This window comes from Felis catus, chromosome E2 (assembly GCF_018350175.1).
Source record: "Felis catus isolate Fca126 chromosome E2, F.catus_Fca126_mat1.0, whole genome shotgun sequence".
In the NCBI taxonomy this organism is placed as follows: domain Eukaryota; kingdom Metazoa; phylum Chordata; class Mammalia; order Carnivora; family Felidae; genus Felis; species Felis catus.
Window position 1 is genome coordinate 34,117,816 of NC_058382.1, and position 25,903 is coordinate 34,143,718.

At 54.2% G+C, this 25,903-nt stretch overlaps 1 protein-coding gene across 2 annotated transcripts in view; it reads left to right on the forward strand.

Moving 5' to 3' along the window:
• Nucleotides 1-25,903, forward strand: part of CPNE2 (copine 2) — a 46,945-nt gene that overhangs the window by 6,439 nt on the left and 14,603 nt on the right. For both annotated transcript variants that reach the window (XM_023245147.2, XR_002738427.2), the window contains 11 exons: nt 9,072-9,286; nt 11,985-12,164; nt 13,888-13,962; nt 15,817-15,888; nt 16,763-16,846; nt 17,122-17,211; nt 18,575-18,673; nt 19,221-19,307; nt 20,776-20,835; nt 22,689-22,822; nt 24,899-24,953. In XM_023245147.2, the coding sequence (XP_023100915.2) occupies nt 9,107-9,286; nt 11,985-12,164; nt 13,888-13,962; nt 15,817-15,888; nt 16,763-16,846; nt 17,122-17,211; nt 18,575-18,673; nt 19,221-19,307; nt 20,776-20,835; nt 22,689-22,822; nt 24,899-24,953 (1,116 nt within the window). In that variant the 5' untranslated portion in view covers nt 9,072-9,106. Of the gene's footprint in view, nt 1-9,071; nt 9,287-11,984; nt 12,165-13,887; nt 13,963-15,816; nt 15,889-16,762; nt 16,847-17,121; nt 17,212-18,574; nt 18,674-19,220; nt 19,308-20,775; nt 20,836-22,688; nt 22,823-24,898; nt 24,954-25,903 lie in introns of those variants that run through there.

Sequence of the window (25,903 nt, forward strand, 5' to 3'; positions counted from 1 at the left end):
TATGGTGACGATGTCAGTGCCCCCCCCCCCCACAGACCAGGGGCTCAGGAGGGGCTTTGTAAAGGAGTCCTCGCGTCTTATCACATTATAAAACATACAAAATAGAGCAGACATCCCACACGTACAACTCCGTGACTGTCCACACACCAGAGCATTTGTCAGCAGCAGCCGGACAAGGAACAGAAATGTGACCATCACCGAAGCCCCCTGGTGCCCCCTTCGGGTCACAAGCACCCCTCCCTCCTGACTTCCAGCAGCACAGATCCGTTTGGCCTGCATTTAACTTCGTATAAATGAAATCAGATAGGACCATGCGCTCCTTTATGTCTGCTCTTCTCCATTCAGCGTGTTCGTGAGACCCGTCCGGATCATTGGCACCCTCGTTCTGCCCTCGTGTCCCCAGCAGTATAGTCTACTGCTATCAGGGAAAGTAGACTTCTCCTGATGAGGGGTGTTCAGGGTGCATCCAGTCTGGAGCTACCGTAAATAGTGCTGCCGTGAAAGTCAGGGCGGGGCTTGGGGGGGGGGGAGTCCTTTGGTGAACACAGGCGCATGTTTCTGTGGGGCATTGCTGGCTCATCACAGGGGCTCCGTCGCGTAGCTTACGTAGACCCTGCCAAACATCCCTCCAAGGTGGCCGTCCGGGCACACACCCTTTGGCAGCATGAGAGTTCCAGATGCTCCACGCCCTTGTCACCACTTGGTATTGTCAGCCTTTTTCCTTTTGGCCATCCTGGGAGGGGCGGTGGGGAGGTGGGAGGGGGCACAGCAGTATCACTTGCGTTTGGTTTTGCTGAGCCGAGCTGGAAGAATGAAAAAGCAAAGTAAACAAGGGGGAAGGGCGCTCCAGGCAGGTGGAACAGCATATGCAGTATGGTGGAGAAGCATTGCTGCACCTCTGTGTGGTGGACACCACAGCTGGAGCCGGAAGTGGGAGGGGCTCTGTCGGGGGGGGGGGGGGGGGAGGGACTTGGATGTCGTCCAGAGAACGGCCCAGAGCCACGGAGAGGTCTTCCTCATTGTGAGCCAGCACTTACAGTGTGTTAGGCATTTTTTACTTTCTGTTTGATGGATAAGAAAACTAAGATTCAGAAGGCCCGAGCTTATCCAGAGGCTCTGGATTGCAGATCCTTCCAAGCCTCATTTTGCTCATCTGGAGAATGGGGGTGATCCTAACCTCTTGCTTAAGGATGCTGTGAAGCCGCAGAAGTTTAAGCCCATAAGGTATTGGGCACAGGGTCTGGGGCGGACATTATTATTACTCTTATTTTATTATTATCTCTCCATCAGCACAGCCACACTCACCTCCTCTCTTCCCTTCCAGCTGACAGGGTGGGAGTAGGCCCACCCATCTCCTACGTCTAGGAAGGGCTGGCCCAGAACTCCAGCCCCACACCCTGTTTTTCTTCCTCATGGCAGGTCTCCCAGAGGCTGAAGTTTGTAGTGATGGTTAATTTTATGTGTCAACTTGACTAGGCTCTGGTGACCAGTTGTTTGGTTAAACACCAGCCTGACGTTGCTGTCTAGGTATTGTTTTAGATCTGATTAACATTTAAATCAGTGGACTTTTATTAAAGCAGATTACCCTCCATTATGTGGGTGGGTCTCGTCCAATCAATTGAAGGCCTTTTATAAAAGTAAAGACCAAGTTTCTCCAAGAAGAAGGAATTCAGCCCCAAGCCTCCAACATAGAGGGGCGCACAGCTGGCACCTGGCTGAATTGGTAGCGCATGCAACTCTTTTTTTTTTTTTAATTATTTTAATGTTTATTTTTGAGAGAGAGAGATAGAGTGTGAGCGGGAGAGGGGCAGAGAGAGAGGGAGACACGGAATCCGAAGCAAGTTCCAGGCTCTGAGCTGTCAGCACAGAGCCCGACGTGGGGCTTGAACCCACGAACTGTGAGATCATGACCTGAGCCAAAGTCGGATGCTTAACCGGCTGAGCCACCCAGGTGCCCCAGCATGCAACTCTTGATCTTGGGGTTCTGAGTTTGAGCCCCATGTTGGGGGTAAGTCGTTTTTTTAAAAAAATACTGAAACATAGAAATCTTGCCTAGTTTCTAGTCTGCCTGTCCTGTCCTGTCCTGTGGATTTTGAACTCAAGACTGCCACATCACCTCTGACCTGAATTCCCAGCTTTCCATCTTGTCCTACAGATTTAGAATTTGCCAGCCCCCACAGTTGCATGAGCCAATTCTTTAAAAGAAATCCCTTTTATATATATAGATATCCCATTTGTTCTGTTTTCTTTGGGGAAGCCTAATACAGCTACCATCTGTCTTTCTGGATCTTCTCATCTAGGAAATGGGGCGAAGGAGCAACTTAGATCTAGACATATTTGAGACGTGATCTGACCCCAGAAGTTCAGCCAGTGCAGCCATTGGGGCCAGTGGGGACCAGGCATCTGGTTAGCCAAGGGTTCCAGCTCACAGTGTCACCCTCTAGACCAAACATTGCAAACTCAGAGATCTGCAGAGACCTGGCCTGCAGACTCCGTGTGTGAGGCTGACAGTCCTTGTATGAGGACCAGATACAACGTCTGCCTTATTCTGCCGAGTGTGGGCTAAGCAGAGCCACCCCTGACACATGGTCAGCCATTGGGTGGCCATATTGCAACCTCTGATCTAGGAGCTCAGGCTCAGATGGGTGGCCTCAGCATCACCCGGGAGCTTGTTAGAAATGCAAATATTATGGAGCACCTGAGTGGCTTAGTCAGTTAAGCATCTGACTTCACGCACGGTTCATGAGTTCGAGCCCCATGTTGGTCTCTGTGCCGACAGCTCAGAGCCCGGAGCCTGCTTTGAATTCTCTCTCTCTGCCCCTCCCGACTCACCCTCTGTCTCTCTGTCTCTGCCTCTGTCTCTCTCTCTCTAAGATGAATAAACATTAAAAAAAAATAATAATAATAATAATAAAAAAAGAAATGCAGACATGGAGGTCTCTCCCCAGACCTGCTGAATCAGAATCTGCATTTTAGCAAGATGCCCCCCTGGCCACCCCCCTGGTGTCTGTTTGTACTTTATTAGCCCACCGCAGAATCACCAGGAGTGCTGTTAAAACACAGGTTGCTAAGTGCCACTCTAGGGATTCTGACTGAGCAGGTCTGGTGGGGCCCAGGATGCTGCATTTTTTTTTGTGTGTGTGTGTGTGTGTATGTGTGTATCAATTTTTTAATGTTTTATTTATTTTTGAGAGAGAGATAGAGTAGAAGCAGGGGAAGGGCAGAGAGAGAGGGAGACACAGAATCCGAAGCAGGCTCCAGGCTCTGAGCTCTCAGCACAGAACCTGACGTGGGGCTCGAACTCACAAACCCCGAGATCATGACCTGAGCCAAAGTCAAACACTCAACCAATTGAGCCACTCAGGCACCCCCAGGATGCTGCATTTCTACCAAGCTCCCAGGAGATGCTGAAGTGGCCCATCTGGGAAAATACGTGGAGCCATGAGAGCCTAGGGCCATCGCCCCTGGAGCCTTTGTGGTCAGTGATTAAACCCCACTGAGTGGGATTTGCTGCATGGACAAGGACCCAGAGGCCCTGAAGGATGCACCTTATGGGGTCCGAATCCGTTATCCACTCCCTGGCCCCCCACCCACCACCTTGCTCTCCACTGGTATCCCAGCACTGTGTCTTCCAGTTAAGGGGAACCTAGGGCCGTATTTCTCAACCAGTTTTAACTCTTTGTCCCCTTTACATAATCTGCAAACTTCACGTATCTCCTGGGGTTTTGATCTGCCCTGCTTCCCCCCAGCCATCAAGAATTGCTGATAATAGCACAAGCTGCAAACTGTCATTCTAAGTGCTTTACTGCACTTATTCCTTGCAATACCCTCCCCCCCCCCCCCCCGGGAGCACTCTCACCGTCTGCCATTTTGTAGAGGGGGAAACTGAGACCAGAGACGTTACGTAACTTGCTCAAGGTCACACAGCAGATAAATGGCAGAGCCAGGGATTGAAAGTCAGGCATTCTGAGTCCAGCGTCTGTGCTCTTAACTGTTGGGGGTACTGATCAGAGGACTGAGCCCCTGTCCTTGTTACTACCACTAACAAGACTTTGTAGAGCATTTTTGTTCCACAGTTGGCACCAAAAACAGAATTTCTTTTCCATCTTGTAAATATCAAGTTGAAGACGCTTTTTCATGCAGCATGTGATCCCCCCGCCAGAAGTCCTGATAGGCCGTCCCATTGTTACACTTGCCCCGTCGTCCCCACCACTTGAGACTCTGGGGTGGGGGCTGCTGCCTCCCTGAGCACCTCGGTCAGCCCTTCCCTTCCCTTCTGTCCCCTCTTCTCCCTAGCTGGCTCTCCAGGTCTCCAGCTCAGCTGTCTGCCTCCCCCACCCCCACTGCCCATCTCCCTGTGCCTGCCTCTTGGTGTCTCCTTGTCCCTGCCCATCTCTGAGTCGGGAACCCTTCTGGCCTCACCATCTCCTCCCTGCAGTGAGTGAGGCGCACAGCCCAGCCCCTGGGTCCTGAACCACTGGAGCCAATAGTGGGTGAAAGGATAGAGTCAGGCAATGTGGCCTTCGGCCTCAGCATCATCCTTCCCTATTTTAGAAAAACCACTGCCCCTTCTTGGGCCTCAGTTTCCACTCTTGCGAAGTGGGATATGAGGCCCTCTCCTGCTGGCCTCTTGGAGTAATCTTGAGGCTCCAGGGTTTGAGTAATGGCTTTGTGATATTTGTGATGTATGTCAGGGAGACGTGGTTGTGATTTCTCTGGGGCTGGAGATTAAAGAGCCTGTATGGTGGGCTCTCTCCCTCCCTCATTCATTGGCAAGCATTTATTCAGCACTCGGTGTGTGCAGAGGCCGCCCTAGGTGCTAGAGAAGCAGGAATGATCCCTCCCTCGTGAAGGTTATGTTCTAGGGTGCCAGACAGACAATACACAGGCAAATAGACAAGTAAAGTGACTGCACATTACAATGATCTGTGAAGGGAACAGTGTGGTTGTGATTGTGTCGAGACAGAAATTGCATTAGCTCAAGCGACCAGGGAAGGCCTCTGACAACTAAGACCCATCCTGTGAAGAAAAGCACATCTGGCAGAGGGAATAGCAAATGCAAAGGCCCTGAGGTAGAAGAGAGGCTGATCTGTTTGCAGAGCAGGAGGAAGCCCGTGTTGCTGGGACAGACAGGGGGAGGGGGGGGTGGCATGAGATGGGGTCAGGTCAAGGAGGGCCCTATAAGCCTAGAGAGAATTTGGGTTTGGTGTGGCCTGGAAGGCGAAGCCACTGGAAGATTTTTAGGTAGAACTGTGGTAGCCTCTGATTTGCATGTGTAAAGACTCACTCTGGCTCCTCGTTGCTCCGGGAGATCTGTCATGGACCAGTGCGTGGCTGGGCGTGAGATGATGGCGGTCTGGCTGGGCCAAGGCAGCGGAAGCGGGGGAGGGGGTGATAAGGACATTGCTCGCTGCATCTTGAGGTGGAATCTACACAGCAGGGGGATATGGGTAGTGGCGGGGGGCAGGGGGGAAGGAAAGAGAGAGGTCAAGGATGATGGGTTCCTAGGTTTCTGGCTAAGACCATAATGTTCTAGATCTATGGTTCAGCGCCAGTGTCTCCAAATCCCATCCTGTCCTCCCCGAAGGGCAAGATGTATTAGCTGGGGCCACGAGAGCCTGTGGGGGCCGAGGCTTCTGTGTCTTGTTCATTCGTTACTCTTCACCGCAGGGCACTCAAGGAACGTTTGTGAAATGACTGAATGGGAATCCCCAAGCCCTGCCTTCTCTTTGCCTCAGCCGACCCATCCGTAAAAGCAACTACTAGTTTTGTATTATCCCCGGCTTCCAGCTCCTTCCCTGGGGATCCGGTCGCCCTAGAAGGCCCGTGCCCATCTGGGCCAAGAATCGGGACCATCTGCGAGCAGGCCCTGCCTGGCTCCCCATGCCCCCTGTGCAGCCCGTAACCTCGAATGACCTGCGGGGCGGGTGCTGCATCAGGGAGGTTTCCATTTCGCCCAGATGCGCATGGCAGGCCCAGCCCTCCCTTAATGACACCTTGCCCGCCTGCCCTCTTGCCGGAGTAGGAGGGGAGGGGGCCTGGCCCAGCATAAGCTGTGATTTCTTTTTCCGTTGCGTCAGGCCTCAGGGTCCGGCCCGCCTGCCCGCTGCCGGGCTGGCACAGAGGGGCCCACTCTGACCCTCGCCTGCCCCAACTCCGGACATCATGTGCTCCCCATTTCGGGGATCCAGAAGCTTCCAGCCAGAGGGTGAGTTGGGGACGGGGGAACCTAGCCCTGGCTGGGGGAGACGTGCCCCTGCCCTGCCCACCCCTTGCTCGCTCTAGCCAGGGCCTGCCAGCTAGACCAGGTGGAGTCACGGTGGAGTCCGAGGAGCTCGGCCCAGCCTGACCCTCCCCTGTGACCTGGCCCTCCCTGCCATGCCCTCCGCCAGGCCGGAGCCGGTGTGGGGCAGGAGGACAGCGCAGGGACACTGGAGTGACGACAGTGGCTCGGACTGGGGGAGGGCAGGGGAGAAGCAGCCCCACGGTGTTCATAGGCCTACGTGCCTTTGCCTGTGTTGGTCTGGGGCGTGTGTACATGTGCGTGTGTGTGACCACACACGTGTGTCCATGCACAGGAAGTGTGTCAGCCTTGGCGTGCGTCCTGACACCCCTCAGGAGGAAAATAGATGCCTCTGACTTGGCAGCAGGGGACAGGTGGCCCTTGTGGGGCCGTCTAGCGTGTCACGAAGGGGGCCCGTGAGGTGCAGAGGAGGCAGGTAAACTGGAACCCACCCCCTCAGCGATGACCCCAGAAGTGCGGACAGTGCGACTCCAGAGGAACTGGGGTTCCCTCTGCCTGGCCGACTCCCCTCTGTCCCCACCCAGGTCCTAGTTCCTAACCACGCTCAGCAGCACCCCTACCCCGGCCAGAAGCACGCAGATTGGCCTGGGGAGGCCAGAGAGACCCAGCTTATGCCCTGCCTCTGCGGTTACCTGGCTGTGAGACCTCGGGCAGGTGACCTCTGTTCTCTGGGCCTCAGCTTCCTCATCTGTAAAATGGGGGTGACTCTTGTGACCCACCCCACCTCAGGGCGGCTGTGAGCACAAACAGGTGTTCTCCCAGCCGCACGGCAAGGTGTCCCTTTTGGACGTCCCTATCCCCTCCGCCCTCCTGACTGGGTCGAGGATTTGCTCACCCCGCCCCCACGTGGAAGGCCACCCAGCTGCACTCGGGGAGAGTGAATGCAGTCCTCCGGCCCCTCCAGTGGAAACTAATTTTTACACGACAAGAATAAATCCCGCAGGCAAATTGCAGTGCTGCCCTGACGCTCCGGGCTCGCGTGATTATGATGAGGTTGTCGGGACAGACAGTGGGAGGGAGAGGGCTGAGGACTGGCTTTGCCACTGTCCGGATCCTCCCAGGCGTGCCCGGGGCTCGCTGTGTCTGCAGAGGGAGAGGGGCCTCTGGTGCCAGCCCCACACTGGCCTGGGCCTCCCGCAGACTGGGGCATCTGTCTGCCCAGCCAGAGGCTGGCGCTCAGGGGTCATGGCTATGGCCTCAGCGCTATGGCTGGGGTCAGAGGGAGACGGGTGGGCGTGCTTTGGTCCCTCCTCCCTGGATGACAGCAGCCTCCTCGCCAGCCCCCCCTGCTGCCTCTCCTAGCCTAACATCCCCTCCTCCCCACAGGGGCTGGAGCCAGCTTTTCCAAACACACATCAGGTCATGTCACCTCTCTGCTTAAAACCCTCTGAGACTTCCATCACTCAGAACAAAGCCCCAGTACCCCTAGGACCTGGCTGCTCTCCCCGAGCCGTCAGCCAGGCTGTGAGGGCTGAGACTGGGCAGCCTTTTTACTGCGGGATCCCAGTCCTGGCTTGGTTCTTGGGACCTAGTAGATGCTCAGTAAACACTCTAGAGTGGATGAACGAGCCTCGGGGTCCTTGTCTGGAAAACAGGGTGATATTAGTCCCTGACCCACAAGACTGAATGAGAATTAGAGACATGGTGCAGATCACGTGCCCAGCTCGTGGTCAACACTGTAAGTTGGGTTCGCGTTCCCCCCGAGGGAACACCCTTCTCTTACCTCTCCCCCCTGGGGGAGTACAGGGCTGGTTACTCACTCAGCAGGGAGGGGCTGAAATATTAGTCAAGGCCTCATCCACATGGGGTCAGGGCTTGTGTTAACTACACACGAGCCAGTGGAAGAGACCTGACCACAGGAGTTCGGCAAGGCTGTATCTTGATGTCTCGTGGGTAGAAGTGGAAACTGAGGCACAGAGAGCCAGATGGCTTGTCTGCAGGGCCTTGTTATGGGCGGAACCCAGAGCTCCCCTCCACCCCCGAGATGGGTTTGTCTTCACTTGCTCCAAATGAACACTTTGCGCTTGCTGGAAAACAGAACTGCTTAACGTAAGCAAATGCCAGTAATTAGCTGTGACAGTGGAAGGGTACATAAGGCCCTGGGCATGGAATCTGGGGAAGTCACGTACGAGCGGAAGAGTTCTATGTTGGGAATAATGACCAACTCAGGCAGAATCTGAGCCATGTGGAGGGTTTGTCCGTTCACTGATTTAGACACTCGTTCCTCTTTTTTATTCAACAAGCCACACACTAAGTGCCTCCTTGTGCCTCAGTCCCTGTGCATCGGCCCAGGATACAAGATGAACAAGACTGCAATGAACAAAGTTGAGTTTTGGATAAGTTATCAGAAGTGAGCTTCCTAGTGGCCAAAGCAATGAGGGAAACCTGAGCAATGATAAGCCCCACGGTAGCCACACCATTCCAAACCGTTAATTGCTCAGGAGAAGCCTAGGTTTTCCTGGCAAAATGAATATTTTAGGTGCCCACATCCACTGTGATCTGTCGCTGATTTGGCAGCGGCACCTTGGACTTGTGTGTGTAACAATTGACTGGCACAGATAATACCTTCAAACTAAACATGCCTGCTAAGGACCCGTTTTTCTTCATTCTCCTTCGGTCAAGCTTTTGCTTGTGTTATCCCATGCACACACCTTTCCTTCCATCTCTACCTGCATCTGGAAGGGTCAGGTTGGTGACACCGCCTCGGGGTAGGGTGGGAGAGCGGATGTCTGTGTCCTCTCTGACCCCCACCTCTCTCCCCGCCCAGACTGCCAGGAGCTGCTGCCAGCACCGACAACCCCTATGGCCTACATCCCTGGTGGGGGCGCCCCGGCAGCGGGGGCGACCCCCGTGGGCTCCCAGTATTGTGTGTGCAAGGTGGAACTGTCAGTGAGTGGCCAGAACCTGCTGGACCGGGATGTCACCTCCAAGTCTGACCCCTTCTGTGTCCTCTTTACAGAGAACGATGGCAGGTGGATTGAGGTGAGGCCCCTCCATGTGTGCCCTGGCTGGGTGGAGGGTGGCTAGGTTGCCGGGGAGGGGTTCCCACTAGATCCTGGGACCTCCAGGTTAGACAGACCCTTGGAGGTCATTGGAGGGTGGGCCAGGGGTTACTTAGGAGATTGTTGCTTTTAAAATTGGATTTTAGGGGCACCCGGGTAGCTCAGTCAAGTGTCTGACTCTTGCTTTTGGCTCAGGTCATGATCTCACAGTTCATGAGATTGAGTCTTGCATTAGGCTCTGTGCTGACAGTGCAGAGCCTGCTTGGGATTCTCTCTTTCTCTCTCTCTCAAAATAAATAAACATGTTTAAAAATTGTACTTATAATATTATTTCAAATACTTGTATTTGTAAGTTATTATAATTCATAGATTTAGATTTATAATTATATTGTTTCATATCATAATATTTTATTAAGTTTATCTATGTATTTTGAGAGAGAGAGAGCATGCATGCAAGCAGAGGAGGGGCAGAGAGAGAGGGAGAGAGAAAATCCCAAGCTGACTCCATACTGTCTGCACAGAGCCCTATGTGGGGCTCAAACTCATGAACCAGGAGATCATGACTTGAGCTAAAGTCTGACAGTCAACCCACTGAGTCACCCAGGTGTACCCCCCCCATATCATAATATTTTAAATTACTGTAATATATAGTTAAAATATATTTTAGGGTTTTACAAAATGCTTCCATTTTTAAAACAACCTTCCACATTTATTTTTTGTTAAGTTTATTTATTTATTTTGAGATAGAGAGTACACTTGTATGAGTGGGGTGGGGGGCAGAGAGAGAGAGGGAGAGAGAGATCCCAAGCAGGCTCCACACTGTCAGTGCAGAGCCCGACATGGGGCTCAAACTCAAGAACTATGCGATCATGACCTGAGCTGACATCAAGAGTCAGACACTTAACCGACTGAGCCACCCAGGCGCCCCCCCCCCCGACCATGTTTATTCCTAAATGAGCATATAGTCAGTGAGAAGCAAACAGAGAAATGGGGAACTCAGTCTTTGGTCCCAGAGCTGGGCCAAGACCTAGGTCTGTCATTCCCTGCTGTGTGACCTTGGGCAAGTGGCTGTCCCTCTCTGAGCCTGTCTCCTCATCTGTGAAATGAGGATATTTTCCCTCCCGCCTACCTTGCAGAGACCCAGACCTGGGGCTGTGGATGGTGCTGAGGACTTCTGAACTGGAAAACTTTGGCCTGTGGGCTGATGAGAAATGCAGCCTGAGGAAGGATATTGAGAAATGCAAACTGTTAGCACTTTCAAGTTTTAAAAGAGGTTTTGTTTTTATTTCAAAACGGGTCTCTGTTCATTGTAGTAAATTTAGAAAATACATACAGCCCTAAAGAAAGTAATCAGCAAAGGTGGGAAACCTGTGTGTCAGAGAGAGAGAGAGAGAGAGAGAGAAAGAGAGAGACCCACTGTTAACCGTTTGGTGTCTGGCCTTTGAGATAGTTTTATGCATGTAAAATTTCCAAAATACGTATCTATTTTTAATAATTATCCAGCTGAGCCACAGCGGTCAGCCCAATGAACGTACTGTGGTTTACAAAGAGTTTCCACAGATGTTGGCTCCTTCTCATGATGCCAAGGAACTGGTGCTGAGATTGTTGACCCATTTCACAGAGGGAAAACGGGCCCAGAGTGGGTAGGGGCCCCTCTGTGTCACCCAGTGCATTGGTGATACAGCCAGAAGCGGGAGGTGGAACATGAGGTCAGCCGAGGACGAAAGCCAGCATGTCTGGAGCACGCTGGTTCCCTCTGCCGGGTCTCTGGGACCTCCGCCTACCCCTCAGGGAATGGTGTAATCCCCAATGCACCACACCCCCACTCGTGGCTTCCACCCCCCACCCCTGACAATCTGTCTCTCCCCCAGGCTGGCCACCCTGGCTAAAAATAGCCCAGGGCCAAGACTTCTTCCATCCCTGCTTCTCCAGCCCTCGGAAATGGACTGGGTGGGAGGAAAAATCAACATAGCCCAGGCCCCAAAATAGACTATCGCCCAGAGTCCGTGGTTTGGGGCCTCAGGGTAGAGGCCAGGAGGCAGTGTTCTTGTCCCAGCCCCACCGCTGACCCACAGTACAAGGCCCTGTCTTTACCCAGGCCTTGGTTTCCACAGTGGGGGGCGGGGGGGGGGGGATTTGGTCTGTACAGTTCCCAGTTTGGACATTCCAGGAATCTGTACAACGTACCAACATCTGCCCCCACCTGCCCCTAAGTACCCCTCCCTCTTTCTATTCCCTCCCTCAGCTTCCATGTGAAATGTGGTTTGAAAAAAGGGTTCATCCCTTCATTGCACAGAACTGGAAACAGAGGCCCTGATGGCGAAAGGGACTTACTGTCTGCCACTTACCTAGGCAGAGACATGGCTCAAGCTCTTCCCCTGGCACCTGGTGTGGAGCCAGAGTCGAAGAGTTAAGACTGTCCGTGCTAGAGCCAGACCTGGGTTCAAATGTTGACACTGCCCCTCTGGCTGTTCAATCTTGGGTAAGTCCCTTAACCTCTCTGTGCATCAGTGTCCTCATCTGTGAGCCGGGAGTAATAACTACCTCAGCCACCCAGGTAACTGGCCACGAGGGCCTGCCAGAGTAGGTGTTCAGCAAGTTTGAATGACTTCGGGCAGCCCGGGAAGGGTTGAACCAGCTGTCTGACTCAGGCTCCTGCTTCCCCGCCCCTTTGCTAGTACGACAGGACAGAAACTGCCGTCAACAACCTCAATCCCGCGTTCTCTAAGAAGTTCGTCCTCGACTACCACTTTGAGGAGGTGCAGAAGCTCAAGTTCGCCCTGTTTGACCAGGACAAGTCCAGCACACAACTCGATGAGCATGATTTCCTGGGCCAGTTCTCCTGCAGCCTGGGCACGGTGAGCCGGGCCCCTCCCGGTGGACGAGGAGGGCAAGGGAGTCCTCCCCTTGGGCATCACCCTGCTCCCAAGGACAGGGCGGTCCCTTGGAGAGGGCCTCTGCTGCCACCTGCTTTCCCTGGCCCCATTTTCCTGGCTGGCTTTCGAGGTAGCATCACAAATGCGGATAGGCTTGGGGGGCAGCAGGCACGAAAGGGGGTAAGCAGCCTGGTGGTTTGGGGCCAGGCTGAAGAGTTTTTGGTGGAAAACACTGAGCACGGTGCCTGCGAGCTGTTGCCACACAGGAATGGGGACCCCATGTGGCCAGAACTGATTGTCAGAAGTGATCAGATGCAGTCTTGACTTCCTGGTTTAGGAGCACCTGACCAGCAACCACGGCACCCATGGGCATCCTTCTCCGTGGCTGGCTTACCGTGTAACCTCGGGCAACTTCCTTTCTCTCTCTGGGCCATACTTTCCCATCCAATTCAGTCCTTGGTGAGGTTATCGAGGCTGGAGATCGCAGGGTTAGGAGTTCCAGCCCTTTTTGCTGTGTGCCCTTGGGCAAGCCCCCACCCCCTTCTGGGCCTCAGTCTCCCCCCATTTCACTTGGGGCCTGCTGACGACTGCTTAGTCTATGGTGATGATGGAGGAACAGTGCACATTAAAAATGGCCTGGGCCTTCCAGGAGATGGGATGGAAAAAACGCAAGGGCCCACCGTTGTGTGAGAAGCAGGGTGTGTCCCTGGGATTCTGCCTGGAGTCCTCGCCCTCAAAGGGTAACTGAGGAGAGAGCTGGAGGGTGAGCTGGTGGCAACTGCCACCAGCAGGACTGCCCGTAGCCTGGAGAGGGGGCAGGGCGGGCAGCAGGTTGCCAGGGCCCCGTGAGAGGTGTGGCCACGGCATGGAGGCCTCTGGACTAGAGCTGAAGCCGTGGGAGCGTCAGGTCTGCCAAACCACCGCTCGGCCTTGCTCTCCTCCTGGTCGTCTGGTGCCTTTTGGCGCCCCCCGTGGCTGTACCCATAGCCCAGGGTTGCACGCGGGGTGATGAAGGCCACCGTGCTCCGAGCAGGTAGGGAAGGGCGAGGGCAAGACTGGACTGGGGAGGAAAACCAGCACGTGCACACGGCAGCACAAAGAAACACTGGCATCCCCACCCCCCCCCACCCAAGAAACCAAGGACCAGGGTGGCCCAGGAAGAGTGTGGGGATGGGGTACAGAGATGGCGGAGGGGCAACTTTACAACGTGTTCTGCTCTTCCTCTCTCTATTGTGTTGATCGCCGACCGAGCGCTGTGTGCATGTCCTCTCTCTTCGGAGCGTGAAAATACATAGGATTTGCTCTTCTCCATCAGGATCACACCCTGAGGAGGGTGGGGTCTGTAGGTGGCTTTGGGGGAGGCAGTGAGGGGGCTTGACTCCCTGCAGGGGCCTCCAGAATGTGAGCCTGGGAAGAGCCTTTGCCTGGGGGCAACCGGGTCAGTGGGAGTGGACTGCAGGGATTGCGCCCCAGCTGTGGGGCATCCAGTGAGTGTCTTAACCCCTCTGGGCGTCTGTCTCCTCAGCTGCGCCCTGGAGTCAGCGATGGTTGCTGGTTGCATGGGGAGGTGTAGCCAGCGACCCGCCAGCGCCAGTGCGGAGCCGAAGCCGCGTGCATGCGCGTGCTGTGAGTGGTGACTGCTGAGCATTTTTCCTCCCCACCAACGCTCAGGAGCGCCACTCTCCTCTCTCCTTCCCCACCCCAGATCGTCTCCAGCAAGAAGATCACTCGGCCTCTGCTGCTGATGAATGACAAGCCTGCAGGGAAGGGCCTGATTACGGTACCAGCCCCCTCCCTGCTCTCCGCACCCCTCCGCCTTTGCTCGCTGCCCTCCCCCATCAATGGGCTGCTTCCCTGCCAGATAATCACCAGCTTTGTTTGGAGTAAAAAGGCCCAACTTACAACTTAGCAACAGGTCTCTTAGCAACGGGCTCCTGGCTCCACATATGATGCGTTGGGGGCCGCCAAGCTGGGAGTAGGGGGCTTGCTAGAGGCCCCTGTGGCCTCCTACTCCCAGGGCAGGGGCGCTCCTACTCATTCCTGGAGTCCACCCTAGCCCTCCCAGCTGGCCCTCCCCTCCTGGCCTGCCCTAGGGGGTCTTTGAGGAGCGCCTGACCCGTGGAGCTCTGTTTGCGGCTGCAATGCGCAACAGTTCCAGCCGCGCGATGCGCAATAGTTCCAGCCATGGGATGTGCAATGATTCTAGTGATGCCAATGAGTCCAGCCTTACGCAGGTCCTCTGCTCGGAACAGTCCTGGGTCCTCAAGGTCTCCTAGAAGGCTGGGAAACCTGTTTTACAGTTGAGGGACCTGGAGCCCAGAGAGGAAGCGCCCTGGGGAGGTGAGGCTCAGTGAGATTCTCTCCCTTCAGAGACTGCGTGAGGCCAGAGCAACTGGCCAGCTAGAGGGAGGAGGGCCAAACCTATATGTGCTCATATATAGTCACCCCCCCTGCTCTGGAGCCTCCCTGGCTCCCCACTGCCCGTGGAGCTTTGCATTCAAGGCTGTGAGGGACCCCACCTTGCTTTCCTGCCTCAGCCGTGTTTTACGCCTTCGTGTGCATACTCTGGCTTCGAGGCAAACTGAATTCTTAGTATACCACACATATCACAGACCATTATCCACGGTTCCTGCCGCCTTGAATGTCTCCTCCCAACCTCTTGGGGTTCAGAACCTCCTTATCTAAATACCTTCACCAGCCAGCTCCCCTCTACTTGGAAACCAGCCCGGCTGGTGTAACTGTTACCCCTAGCACTTCCACCGTGCCACTCCAAACCTCAGTTCCTAACTCTGTGAAATGGGGGCAGTAATAGGACCTATCTTGCAAGGTGGTTGAGCAAGTCTCTGCTGGAGGAGAGGAAAGGGAGCCTGGCATCCAGCCTGGCTTCCGTGTAGTTCTGGAAGGTCAAGTATCTTGTAGGTAAGGCTGTCCTACAGGTGTGGGGGGAGAGGAAGCCCTAGCCAAGAGAGGACCCAGCTCACCTGTGTTGCTGTTGGCCCAAGGGCGTTCCCTGCTACCCTGTGAGGAAGGGGAGACAGAGAGAGGCCTAGAGAGGGCAAAGGTAGCCCCAAGGTCACTCAGCTGGTCCATCACTGGCTGGGTTGGGGCTATAGGGTCATGGCCAATGGCGAAGGTGTGGAAGACAGATGACAGCATGAGCTGACAAGACAGCAGAGGGAGCTCAGGTGACTCCTGGACCTCAGTTTCCCTAGCTGCACGGTTAGGTTGCTGGAATCCCCCAATGCCGTGGCATTTTGAGGTCTGCAGTGGGGCATGAGGGGGCCTGTCAAGCTGCTCCCTGGCCCAGAACCTCTCCCCAAGGCTCAAGACCTCCCCTCATGTCTGGTAACAGCTTCACATGGCCTCCTCTCTTGAGCCACACGGAGTCACTTCTGGTTCCTCATATTCAGATGGGTTACCCCATTTTCCAGAAGATGGCAATGGAGGTTTTGGAAAACCTCCATTGAAAAGACAAGGGGCATGACCAGGGTGGCCCGGTACTCCCCCTCCTCCTTTTTCCCCTTCCCAGCCCTGGAGAACTGACTCCTGAGCACCCGTGCTCACTCTGCCTGGCGGGGCGCCAGGGGGAGCCAGAGGGACAGGTCCCACCCCTCACATTCCTGTGGCTTTACAGATTGCTGCCCAGGAGCTGTCAGACAACCAGGTCATCACGCTGAGTCTGGCGGGCAGGAAGCTGGACAAAAAGGTAAGGCAGGCAAGGAGGGGTTTCTCCATCAGGGAGCAGTATCCCTCCCCCAGCCCAGGGGTGTGCGGCCTAATCCTGGTGCTTCTGGCTATCACCTTTATCACCCCGCATCCAGGAACAAGTCCGTAGCTTAGGATCAAGTTAGAACCTCTTTACCACTGAGGTAGTGAGTTTCCCGTTATTTAGAGGTATTCAAGACATAACTGGAAACCCACTGCTTAGAACTCCCGGTCTCAGTATAAATTGCTAGGATCCTTATAGTAACATACAGGGCCCCGCCCCTGTCCACAGCCCCCACCGCCCCCCCCCCCGACCTCACCCTTTCTACTCTCCCCACCTTCATTCTGCCTCAGCCAAATCAGCCTCATCATTGTTCCAGGATTACATCAGGCACTCTCCTCAGGCCTCAAAGGCCTCAGGACCTTTGCCCTTGGTATTCCCTCTGCCTGGGAAGTTCTTTTCCCTGAATGTTCCCTGACACATTTTTTTTTTTTTAACTTAAATAAATGGATTTCCAGAGGACATCATCTCACTTCTGTGATGGGCTGGGATAGTTTCAGTTTTTCAGATGCCCACTAAAATAAATTAAAATCACATCCTCCCATTGGCATCGCCCTGCACTAGAAACAATCGCCCTTTGGAAGTCCCGGCCAGCCTACGTTGTAGCTCCTGCGGACTCCAGGTCTCAGGGTCTCTGAACACAGGCTTTGGTAACACCAGGATGGTGGGGGAGCTGGTTGGCCCCAGGCCACTGGCTCTGCCCACCGCTCCCACACCTGAGCCTGGGTTGGGCGCAGCGGCTGGGCCACCCCACCTCTCATCTGAATCCGCCAGAGTCGTGCCTCCCTCACCCACATCCTCCTGCCTCCTCCAGGACCTCTTTGGAAAGTCAGACCCATTTCTTGAGTTTTATAAACCGGGAGATGATGGCAAGTGGATGCTGGTTCACAGGACTGAGGTGGGTGCATGGGATTCTGGGGGTCTCTAAGCCAGTGGGTCTCTAGTCTGGCCACCCCCAGTGTCTCAGGATGGGGCTGTGTGGTCGCAGCCATGCAGGGAGCAGGAAGGGCCACAACCGTGCCCAAAGGATTTGTTCCCTCCCCACCACAGAGATCCTCACTTCCATCCCCAGAAGCATGGTCGTGGGTCTCCCCACCCCCATCCCCATCGGGTCCCACCCCAGAGCACTGCTGCCCTGGGCCTGAGTTCACCCTTGGCCCTCACGTCCTGCAGGTGATCAAGTACACGCTGGACCCTGTGTGGAAACCATTCACTGTGCCATTGGTGTCCCTGTGTGATGGGGACATGGAGAAGCCCATCCAGGTGAGGGGACGCTGGGAGCCCTGCACCCCACCCTGCCAGCTCCAGCCTCCCAGTCTATCTGAGGCTTTCTGGGGATGACTTGGCAAAGCTCTTTTCTTTTCTTTTCTTTTCTTTTCTTTTCTTTTCTTTTCTTTTCTTTTCTTTTCTTTTCTCTTTTCTTTTTCCTTTTCTTTTCTTTTCTTTTTCTTTCTTCCTTCCTTCCTTTCTCCCTCCCTTTCTTTCTTTCTTTCTTTCTTTCTTTCTTTCTTTCTTTCTTTCTTTCTTTCTTAACTTAGGATTTTTTTAAGTTTATTTATTTATTTTTGAGAGAGAGAGAGCACAAGCGGGGGAAGGTCAGAGACAGAGGGAGAGAGAGAGAATCCCAAGCAGGCTGTGCACTGTCAGTGTGGGCTCAATCCCACAAGATCATGACCTGAGCTGAAATCAAGAGATGGATGTTTAACTGACTGAGCCCCCCAGGGGCCCCCAAAGCTCTTTCTTATCAAGGTAGAAAGGAGAACCTATGTAGGGGGAGAGACAGGGGACCTGGGCTCTCGTCTCGGGTCTGCCTGACCTTCTGAGCCATCTGGGCAAGGCTCCCGTCTCTGCGAGCCCTTCTCTAAAACAGGAACAGAATGGCTGTCTGGTTCTTCCCAGAGGGCTGCGTTGCTGCCAGCTGGGATAACAACTGTGGAAACACCTTGGAGGTGACCAAGTGTTGTCCCTGTGGTGTTTTGAGGTGGACAACTGATGAGGACAATGAATACTGGTCTCTAAAAACCCTCAGGGACCATGTCTGAGAGATGGGGGAGAGGAAGCCAGCAAGGCGAGGGCGGGGATTCTGAAACACAGTACTAGGAAACCTAGTTCTGGGTCTTCTACTGCCACTGCAAGACTTGGGGCAAGTGCTTCTCTCTTGAAGCCTCAGTTTACCCGTCGGTGGCATGGGTATGATAATTCCTGCCTTCCTCCTAGGAGTGGTGGCTAGATTAGAGAGCATGGAAAACTGGGATTTTTTTGTACCTGTGTCAGGGAAAGTAAGAGTCTAGGGAGGGCCTCAGGCCACGGCCTGCGAAGACAGGTAGATCACAGCCCCAGACAGATGAGGAGCGGAGAGAGACAGGTGTGTAAGGAGTTAAGCTTCCTGCTCCAGAGTGTACAGCCTCCATTGCTGGGGTGCCCCTTTTGCCGGCAATCATGGAAGGCTTCCTGCAGGAGACAGTCCAGGAGCTAACAGTGTCATCCCAGGCCAGCGAGGCAGATGCTGGAGGGTTTGGGGAAGCATAAGCAAAAGGAAGACATGGGGTTTGCTAAGGCAGCTGAGAGGGCTGGAGAGCACGTCCTTGGGGGCTGCTCTGAGGTGACCTCGCTGGACCCATCCCAGGTCATGTGCTACGACTATGACAACGACGGAGGCCATGACTTCATCGGCGAGTTCCAGACCTCAGTGTCGCAGATGTGTGAGGCTCGTGATGGTGTCCCGGTGAGATGGGCCCGTGTGTGTGTGACCCTGAAACCTCAGCGGGGGCCGGGTGAGGGGCACAGGCTTGGGCAGACTAGGGCTCAGATCCCACCTCTCTGGCTGTAGGACCTTAAATCAAGAAGGACTTCTTAAGCAAAATATCCAGTTCCTCTGAGCCTCAGTTTCCCCATCTGTCTAATGGGGCAGAGGAAGAGAGTGGGAATTCAATGAGATGATACAGGTAAAGTGCCCAGCATGTGGGAGCACTCAAGAGTTATCCATTTAACTCCCCCCAAGAAGCTGGGCCCTGGGGGGTGGTTCTGGGCATACACATAGTCCTGGACATGACATAGATGAGTCATCTGGGGTAGGGAGCAATGCAGATCCTCCTACCTTAGGCAGGCACAGCTTGGTGTGAGCCTGAAGTGTCAGGAACCTTTTCTGGGAGTGGGCATCCAGGAAGGCTTCCTGGAAGAGGCACTGTGGAGGGGATCCTGCGGCCCAGGGGAGGGTCAGTCGCCATGGAAGCGCTGAGCTGAGCTTTTCTTTCTCTTCCCATGTTGCCCAGCTGGAGTTCGAGTGCATCAACCCCAAGAAGCAAAGGAAGAAAAAGAACTATAAGAACTCAGGCATCATTATCTTGCGTTCCTGCAAGGTGAGCCAACAGGGGTGGGCACGGGGCAGGGGCCTGGTTTGGGGTCACACAGGGAGGTATCACCGCAGAAGGTATAGACAGAGCATTGGGGATGGAGCCAGAAAGGCCTGGATTCAAATCCTGGTTCTGCCACATCCTGGCTCTGCGATCTTCTGAGCTTAATCTCTCTGGGCCTCAGTCTCCTCATCTGTAGAATGGGGATGTTAACTAGGTAAAGCATGTGAAGGGTGGTCTCAGCTCACATTCCTGTGATATAAGGAGGTCCGAGAGGGCATGAGATGACCTTCCAGGGCCTCTGCTAGTTGGAAGGTCACTGGGAAGTTGCTTCCCATGCTGGTGGCTTTCCCACCGCGTGTTTGGCATCCCAGGGGCAGAGGGACATCGGGTGGGGGTCTGCTAACATCATCGAGGGCTCTGGTAACTGTGACTCCCGTGGTAGAGCTGGATCCTCTGAGGCCCAGAAGGGGAGTGAGGTTCACACCAGCAGTGGTCAGGGCTGTCCCTGGATGTCTGGTAGCCAAGCATCTGCTGGAATGAGGCCGGATGTTAAGGAAGACAGCCTGGGCTGGGGCAGTGAGAGCCCTGGTCGGTGGGCCTGAAGGTCCCAAGTGAGTCCTGGCACCCTCTCCATGCCAGCTGGCTGACCCCAGACCCCAGGCTTCTATGTCCCGGTCTGGAGTCCACGCTGTCACAGGCTGGGGTTTCCAAGACTGTTCAGTGAGGTCACAACGCGGAAGTGCTCTGCGAAAGCTGATCCGTCAGGTTACAGCATCGTGATTTTGGGTCCTTGTGCCTGACGCCTCTGTCCCTCAGATTCCCCTTCATGATTTTTGGCACCTGCCTTACTTACTCCTTTTTGTAATCAGCCCTTCTTCTCCCATTCTTCGATTTTTTGTTTCTTTGGCTGGTTTTTGTTTTTTTTACTGAAATACATTTATTTTGAAAGGAACCCCCCTCTGACTCCACCAAAATTAGAAGGCCAGCATCCTTTGCCAAAAGGAGCAAAGACCATCAAAACCAACACAGTGTTTTAGCAGCTTTATTAATTTATAGCAGAAGGCCTTGAGCTGGAGGCCTGGTCTCTCTCCGTTCGGAGCGGAGCTTGGTCAGGGCTAAAGAGGGCTTAAGGACTGAACAGCAACAAATTGAGACTTTCTCTGCCGTGTAATTGGTAGGTATAACTGACACTGGGCCCTTGGGCCCTGCCTGGAATCATCGTGCGCGCGCGCGCGCGTGTGTGTGTGTGTCTCAGTCTCACCCACTGGAACTGTTGCTCTGAGTGTTGTTATAGAGACTGGAGTTTGGTTATAATGAGACCGGGTCTTCTCTTGGCCTCCTTGACTCTACTAAGGTTTCAGGGCACAGAGCAATCACCTCTCCAAAGGTCATTCTTGGGTATTGTGACTAGGTAGAGGGCCAGGCCTCAGGTGCAGAGCAGGGGCCCAGTGACTCCCCTGATCCCTTCCAGATAAACCGGGACTACTCCTTCCTGGACTACATCCTGGGAGGCTGCCAGCTCATGTTCACGGTAAGTCTCTCCCCCCAACCCCCCCCCCAACCCAACCCCAGTGAGGATCCTCCCTAAGGGCTTGGGTCACGACTGTAGCAGGAGGGATATGGGGTAAACTTCGGGAATGACTTCTCCAGGGCAAAGGGTGTGTCTGGCCCAGAGGAGAGGGCATAGGTGATTGGGCCTGAGTCAGGGTGTAGCTAGAGATCAGGGCATGGTTGCCCAGCCCTCCGAGGATTGCTGGTTACACCTCTTCAGCAGGAAAAGAAGCTCTTCAATGGTCAGAAGGCCTTCCTGTCTCCTCTGCTGCCCCTCCTGTTTGCTCATTCGGTTCCATGCACACAGGACCCCACTGTTCCTCCAAGATGCGACGCTCCTTTCTGTTCTAGGGCTTTGCATATGCTGTTTCCTTTTTCTGAAACGCTCCTCCGGAACCTTCTCATGGCTGCTGCCCTACCACCCTTCAGGCCATGGCATAGAGGTCACCTCCTCAGGGAAGCCTCCCCTGATGCTTCCTGCTTCCTTCTTGTCTCTTCTCCTATTTTGATTTTCAGGACACTTGCCACTCTGAAATTATATAAGTATTTTTTCTCTTGTCCCTGTTTGTCCCACTCTGCAGACTGTGAGTACCTTTAGTGCAGGGATTTTGTTTCGTTTCTGTACGAACCTCAGCAAATCACTCAGTGCCTGGCACACAGTAGGTATTTAGTAAATGAACTGTGCCTCTGCCTGTGGCCTGGAGTGTAGGCCCCACAGACTTGTCCTGTCCATCTGGTCTTATGCTCCTCACCCAAAGGGGACCTTGGGGCCCAGGGGTCCTGCTGGGGTCCCATGCTCTTGCCCACCTCCCTGCCTTGCCTCACTGTTCTCACCACCACCTCTAGATTCCATGGGGCGGGAGGTCATCTGCATGAGTATATGGGGTCATGGGATTGGCCTTGTTGATCTCTGACCCCACTGGTCACCACTACCCTCTCATTCCAATAGGCTGGGCTCTCCTGTTCCTCCTGTGTGTGTGTGTGTGTGTGTGTGTGTGTGTGTGTGTGTGTGTTCATTCAACAAATGGATACTGAGCACCTCCTCTATGCCAAACCCATCCCACGATGACCAAGTTCTAAGGTGGCCATCTTTCTCCCTGGATCCCTCTCCTAATCCCCCCTTGCCAGGCAGGCTTGCCCACTCATCTGCTAGCCCTCCGGGGGCTGGGCTGGAGTTCCCTGCAGGCTGAGAGAGCAGATATCAGCCCCAGCTCCTGTGGAGCATCTTCCCTGGTGCTCTGTGCCTAGTCCCGGACCTGGCTTCAGGGGCACGTATCTTGCCTACAGTGAGCACTGACTCTGGGCAGATGGGCACTGCCGTACCGGGCAGCCCTAGGTCCCGGGGCCTCTTGGTGGAGGTGGCTTGGGGAGGGGAGAGGGTGTCTGGGAAGGCTTCCACGGGGCAGCAGATCCAAACCGGGCCTGAATGATGGAGGAGAATTAGGGAGAAAAGATGGCCTGGCTCTTTAGGTAGAGGGAACCTCATGAATAAAGGCCTGGAAATGGAAACAGATGAGTGTGTGGGTAGTGACAGTGAGGGGGAGAAAGGAATTTGGGACTATGAGTTGGCTTTGTGTCACATCTGGGCAATAGACTTTATGCTTGAGCAATAGGGAGCCAAATGGCACTAGAACCAAATGGCACTGGAACCAAAGGAGTGACAGTCAGTTCCCAGGTGTCAGACCATCTTACGGAAGGGTGGGTTGGCACAGGGAGATGAGTGGGCTTCCCATGTCCCATCAGGCTCATTGTTCCCTGGGGATGCGATAGGGAGCTAGGGTCTGTGACCACCCTGAGTGGCTGTTTTTTTTTTTTTTTACCCCCACGCCACAGGTTGGGATAGACTTCACAGCCTCCAATGGGAATCCCCTGGACCCTTCCTCTTTGCACTATATCAACCCCATGGGCACCAACGAATATCTGTCAGCCATCTGGGCTGTCGGGCAGATCATTCAGGACTATGACAGGTAAACTTGGGGAGGGACCATGAAGGTCAGCTCCAGCTTCATCCAACCAGGAAGCTCAGCTTATCAAACTGGAAGGGACCCAAAGATCATCAAACCTAGGAATGGCCAACACATGACGTGCCTTATTGCCCCTTCCCGCACCTGCGGCAGACTTCGCTAGTCAATTGCTGACCTCTTACCTACGGAGCCCAGATCCAGGCTGGAATCCTTCTCCATATGGTACCGCAAGTAGCCAGTAAGAAAAGGAATCAAGATGGAAAATGAAACGTGTTTGCTATTGTTGCAACTTTCCCTTTTAGAGCTGGGGAAATGTAGGCTTGAGAAGGGCGGTAGAGAACGTATCCGAAGTCACACAGAGCAGGGGGACTGGCACCCAGACATGCTGATTCCTGGGCCTGGCACCTAATGGCCTAATACTCTCACTCCTGCTGGGAACTTGGAAGGAGCAGCCAGCACGTGTGGGCCCTCTTCCCGTGGCCATGCTTCCTGGAGATCTTTGGGTTAAGGAGGGGGGGCAGTGGAAAGTCAATGAAGGAAAGCTGTGTAGGGGGTGTGGCTTGGAGGATCAGAAGCCACTTGAAGGTTATGGCATCATTGCCACAGGTGGTGCTTATTAGGACCTCCAGCCCAGAGGGCAGAATGACTAGGAAGCCAAAACATGGGGAACAGGGAAGGAAGGTGCAGGTGCCAGAGATTTGGCAGGAACAACAGCAGGCTCAGGAATCCTGTGTGCACTTGGCCTCCTTGAGAGAGACAGCCTTACTCCCAGTGTCTGATTCCCAGGTGGGGGGTGGGGGGCTGTGATCCCTGCCACATTAAGAGAGGTATAGCCCACAGGGCAAGGGAGGTGAAAGTCCCCATCTGCATGGTTGGGCAGAGGAGCCTGCTGTTGCTGCTCTGGAGTCCCTTGTATCCAGCTGCCCACTCAGTCCCTTCACTGAGCCTCCTCATGGGCATTTGGACTTAGCAAAGAAGGACCTAGTAAGCTCTGGGCATTTGCCCCAGCCCCTACCCCTCTCACCCTCTTCCCCATCTCCATGAGAGGCACTACCACTCACCCAGAACCCTTCACTTTTTCCTTCCCTTATCTCCCCCAGTGTTCTTTCAGCAAATCCTTTCCAAACCTAGTTGAATCTAGCCCCTTCTCGCACCCCTACTGCTACCAGCCTGTTCAAGCCAGCATCCCTTCCCGCTCAGACCACTTCAGTAGGCTCCTCACTGGTCTCCCTGCTTCTGTCCTAGTACCTGGTGGTTTGTCCTTCACACAACAGCCAGGGGATTCCTCAGTATGTAAGTTGAGTGAATGAACAGGTGAGACATGATCCCTGCCCTCAGGGAGTTCCCACGCAGGGAGGAAGACAGGGAACGAATCACTGGAGTTCCGAGAGAGCAGTTTACATGTGAGGCAGGACCTATGGGAGCACCAAAGAGAGGCATTCTCAGGCCTCAGGGAAACCCACAGAGAGAAGGGGCCATTTGAATTGGGCCTTAGTGGATGAGTAGGAGTTTGCCACAGGGAACAGGCTGGGGGCAAAAGGAGATATAACATGATTGAAATTGGAGCGTGAGGTGCCCTGTGTGTTTGGGACACAGCTAGTGGCCAGTGGCCAGGGCTGGGCCAGTGGGGTATGAGGGAGGGCAGCAAGGGCCTTGACACTAAGCCAGGGTTCTCATTTAGGAGAATTTTTCTCAGACAGAAATGGGAGGTTGAGAGACAGGCAGTATATTTCTGTAATGACTGTGGTTTAGCGGATGCCTGAGGTCCCAGTTTGAGAAGGACCTAAAAGCTGCATCCAGGCCCACCGGTTGGAAGTGCGGTGATTGATTAGCCATGTCTGCCACAGGTGTGGATAGGGTCAAGCCTCACATTCACCAGGTACTTAGAGGTGGGTGTGAGCTCAGTAGATCATTCACACAGAGCTCGTTCTAGAGGTGGTGAGCTTTTTCCTTCTGTCCTTGGAGGTGCGCAAGGCAGAGTGGGCCCAGCCCTGGGCGAGGGCTGGGAGGGGTGGGTGGGGGCAGTGAGGCCTCTGACCTGATGTCTTACAGTAGTTTTCTTCTCCTGTCTCTGATTAGTGACAAGATGTTTCCGGCTCTGGGCTTCGGGGCCCAGTTACCCCCAGACTGGAAGGTGAGTGGAGCTGGACTGTTTCCTTTTGGTCGAGATGGGATTTGTGTGTCTGGCCTTTCTGGAATCTGGAAGTTGCTGGAGGCCCCCCCCCCCCCCAGCTGCCCTGTGTTCTCTGCATTTACCCCAAACTCAACACTCTTTCCTCAGCCTGAACCTCACGTAGGCGCTGGAGGCTATAATGAGCAGGACAGTTATGGTCTCTGACCCCTGGTATTCAGGTCAGGTTAAGAAGACAAGTAGGAGGCCAGATCTGGCAAACAAAAATCCAGGATACCCTGTAAGTTTGAATTTTAGATAAACACATTTTTAAAGTATAAGTATGTCCTAAATATTGCCTGGGCCATACTTATCCTGAAACGTTATCCATTGTTTGTCTGGAATTCAAAATTGAACGGGGTATCCTATATACTTCTGGAAGCCCCCAGGACTGGAAGGTCATCAGTGCTGAGATGGGGCAGCATGGGCCCGGGAGGAGCCTAGAGGAGGGCCCCAGCCTGGCCTGGGGGTAGCAGGGAAGGCTTCCTGGAGAGGCATGGTCTAAGTCAAGAAGGAGTTTGCAGAGTGATTGGGGTTGGTGATGGGGCAGAGAGAGTGTTGAGAGCAGAGAGAACCAGCTTTGCAAAGTCTGGGAGGCAGGCGGGACAGGGAGAGTTGGAGGAACTGAAAGAAGGTGGCCATGATGGCCTCTCTGTGGAGAGTGGAGAGAGACATGGCTAGCAGGGTGGGGGGCCGGCCACTCAGGGCCTCAAATGCTAATTAAACAGCAATGGGCAGCCACTGGAGGGTCCATGTAGAGCGTTACAATCCAGTTGGCATTTTGAAGACTTTTTAAAATGTCTTTTATTTATTTTGAGAGAGAGAAAGCGTGCATGCAGGCTCGAGCGAGTGGAGGAGGGGCAGAGAGAGAGAGAGAGAGAGAGAGAGAGAGAGAGAGAGAGAGAATCCCAAAC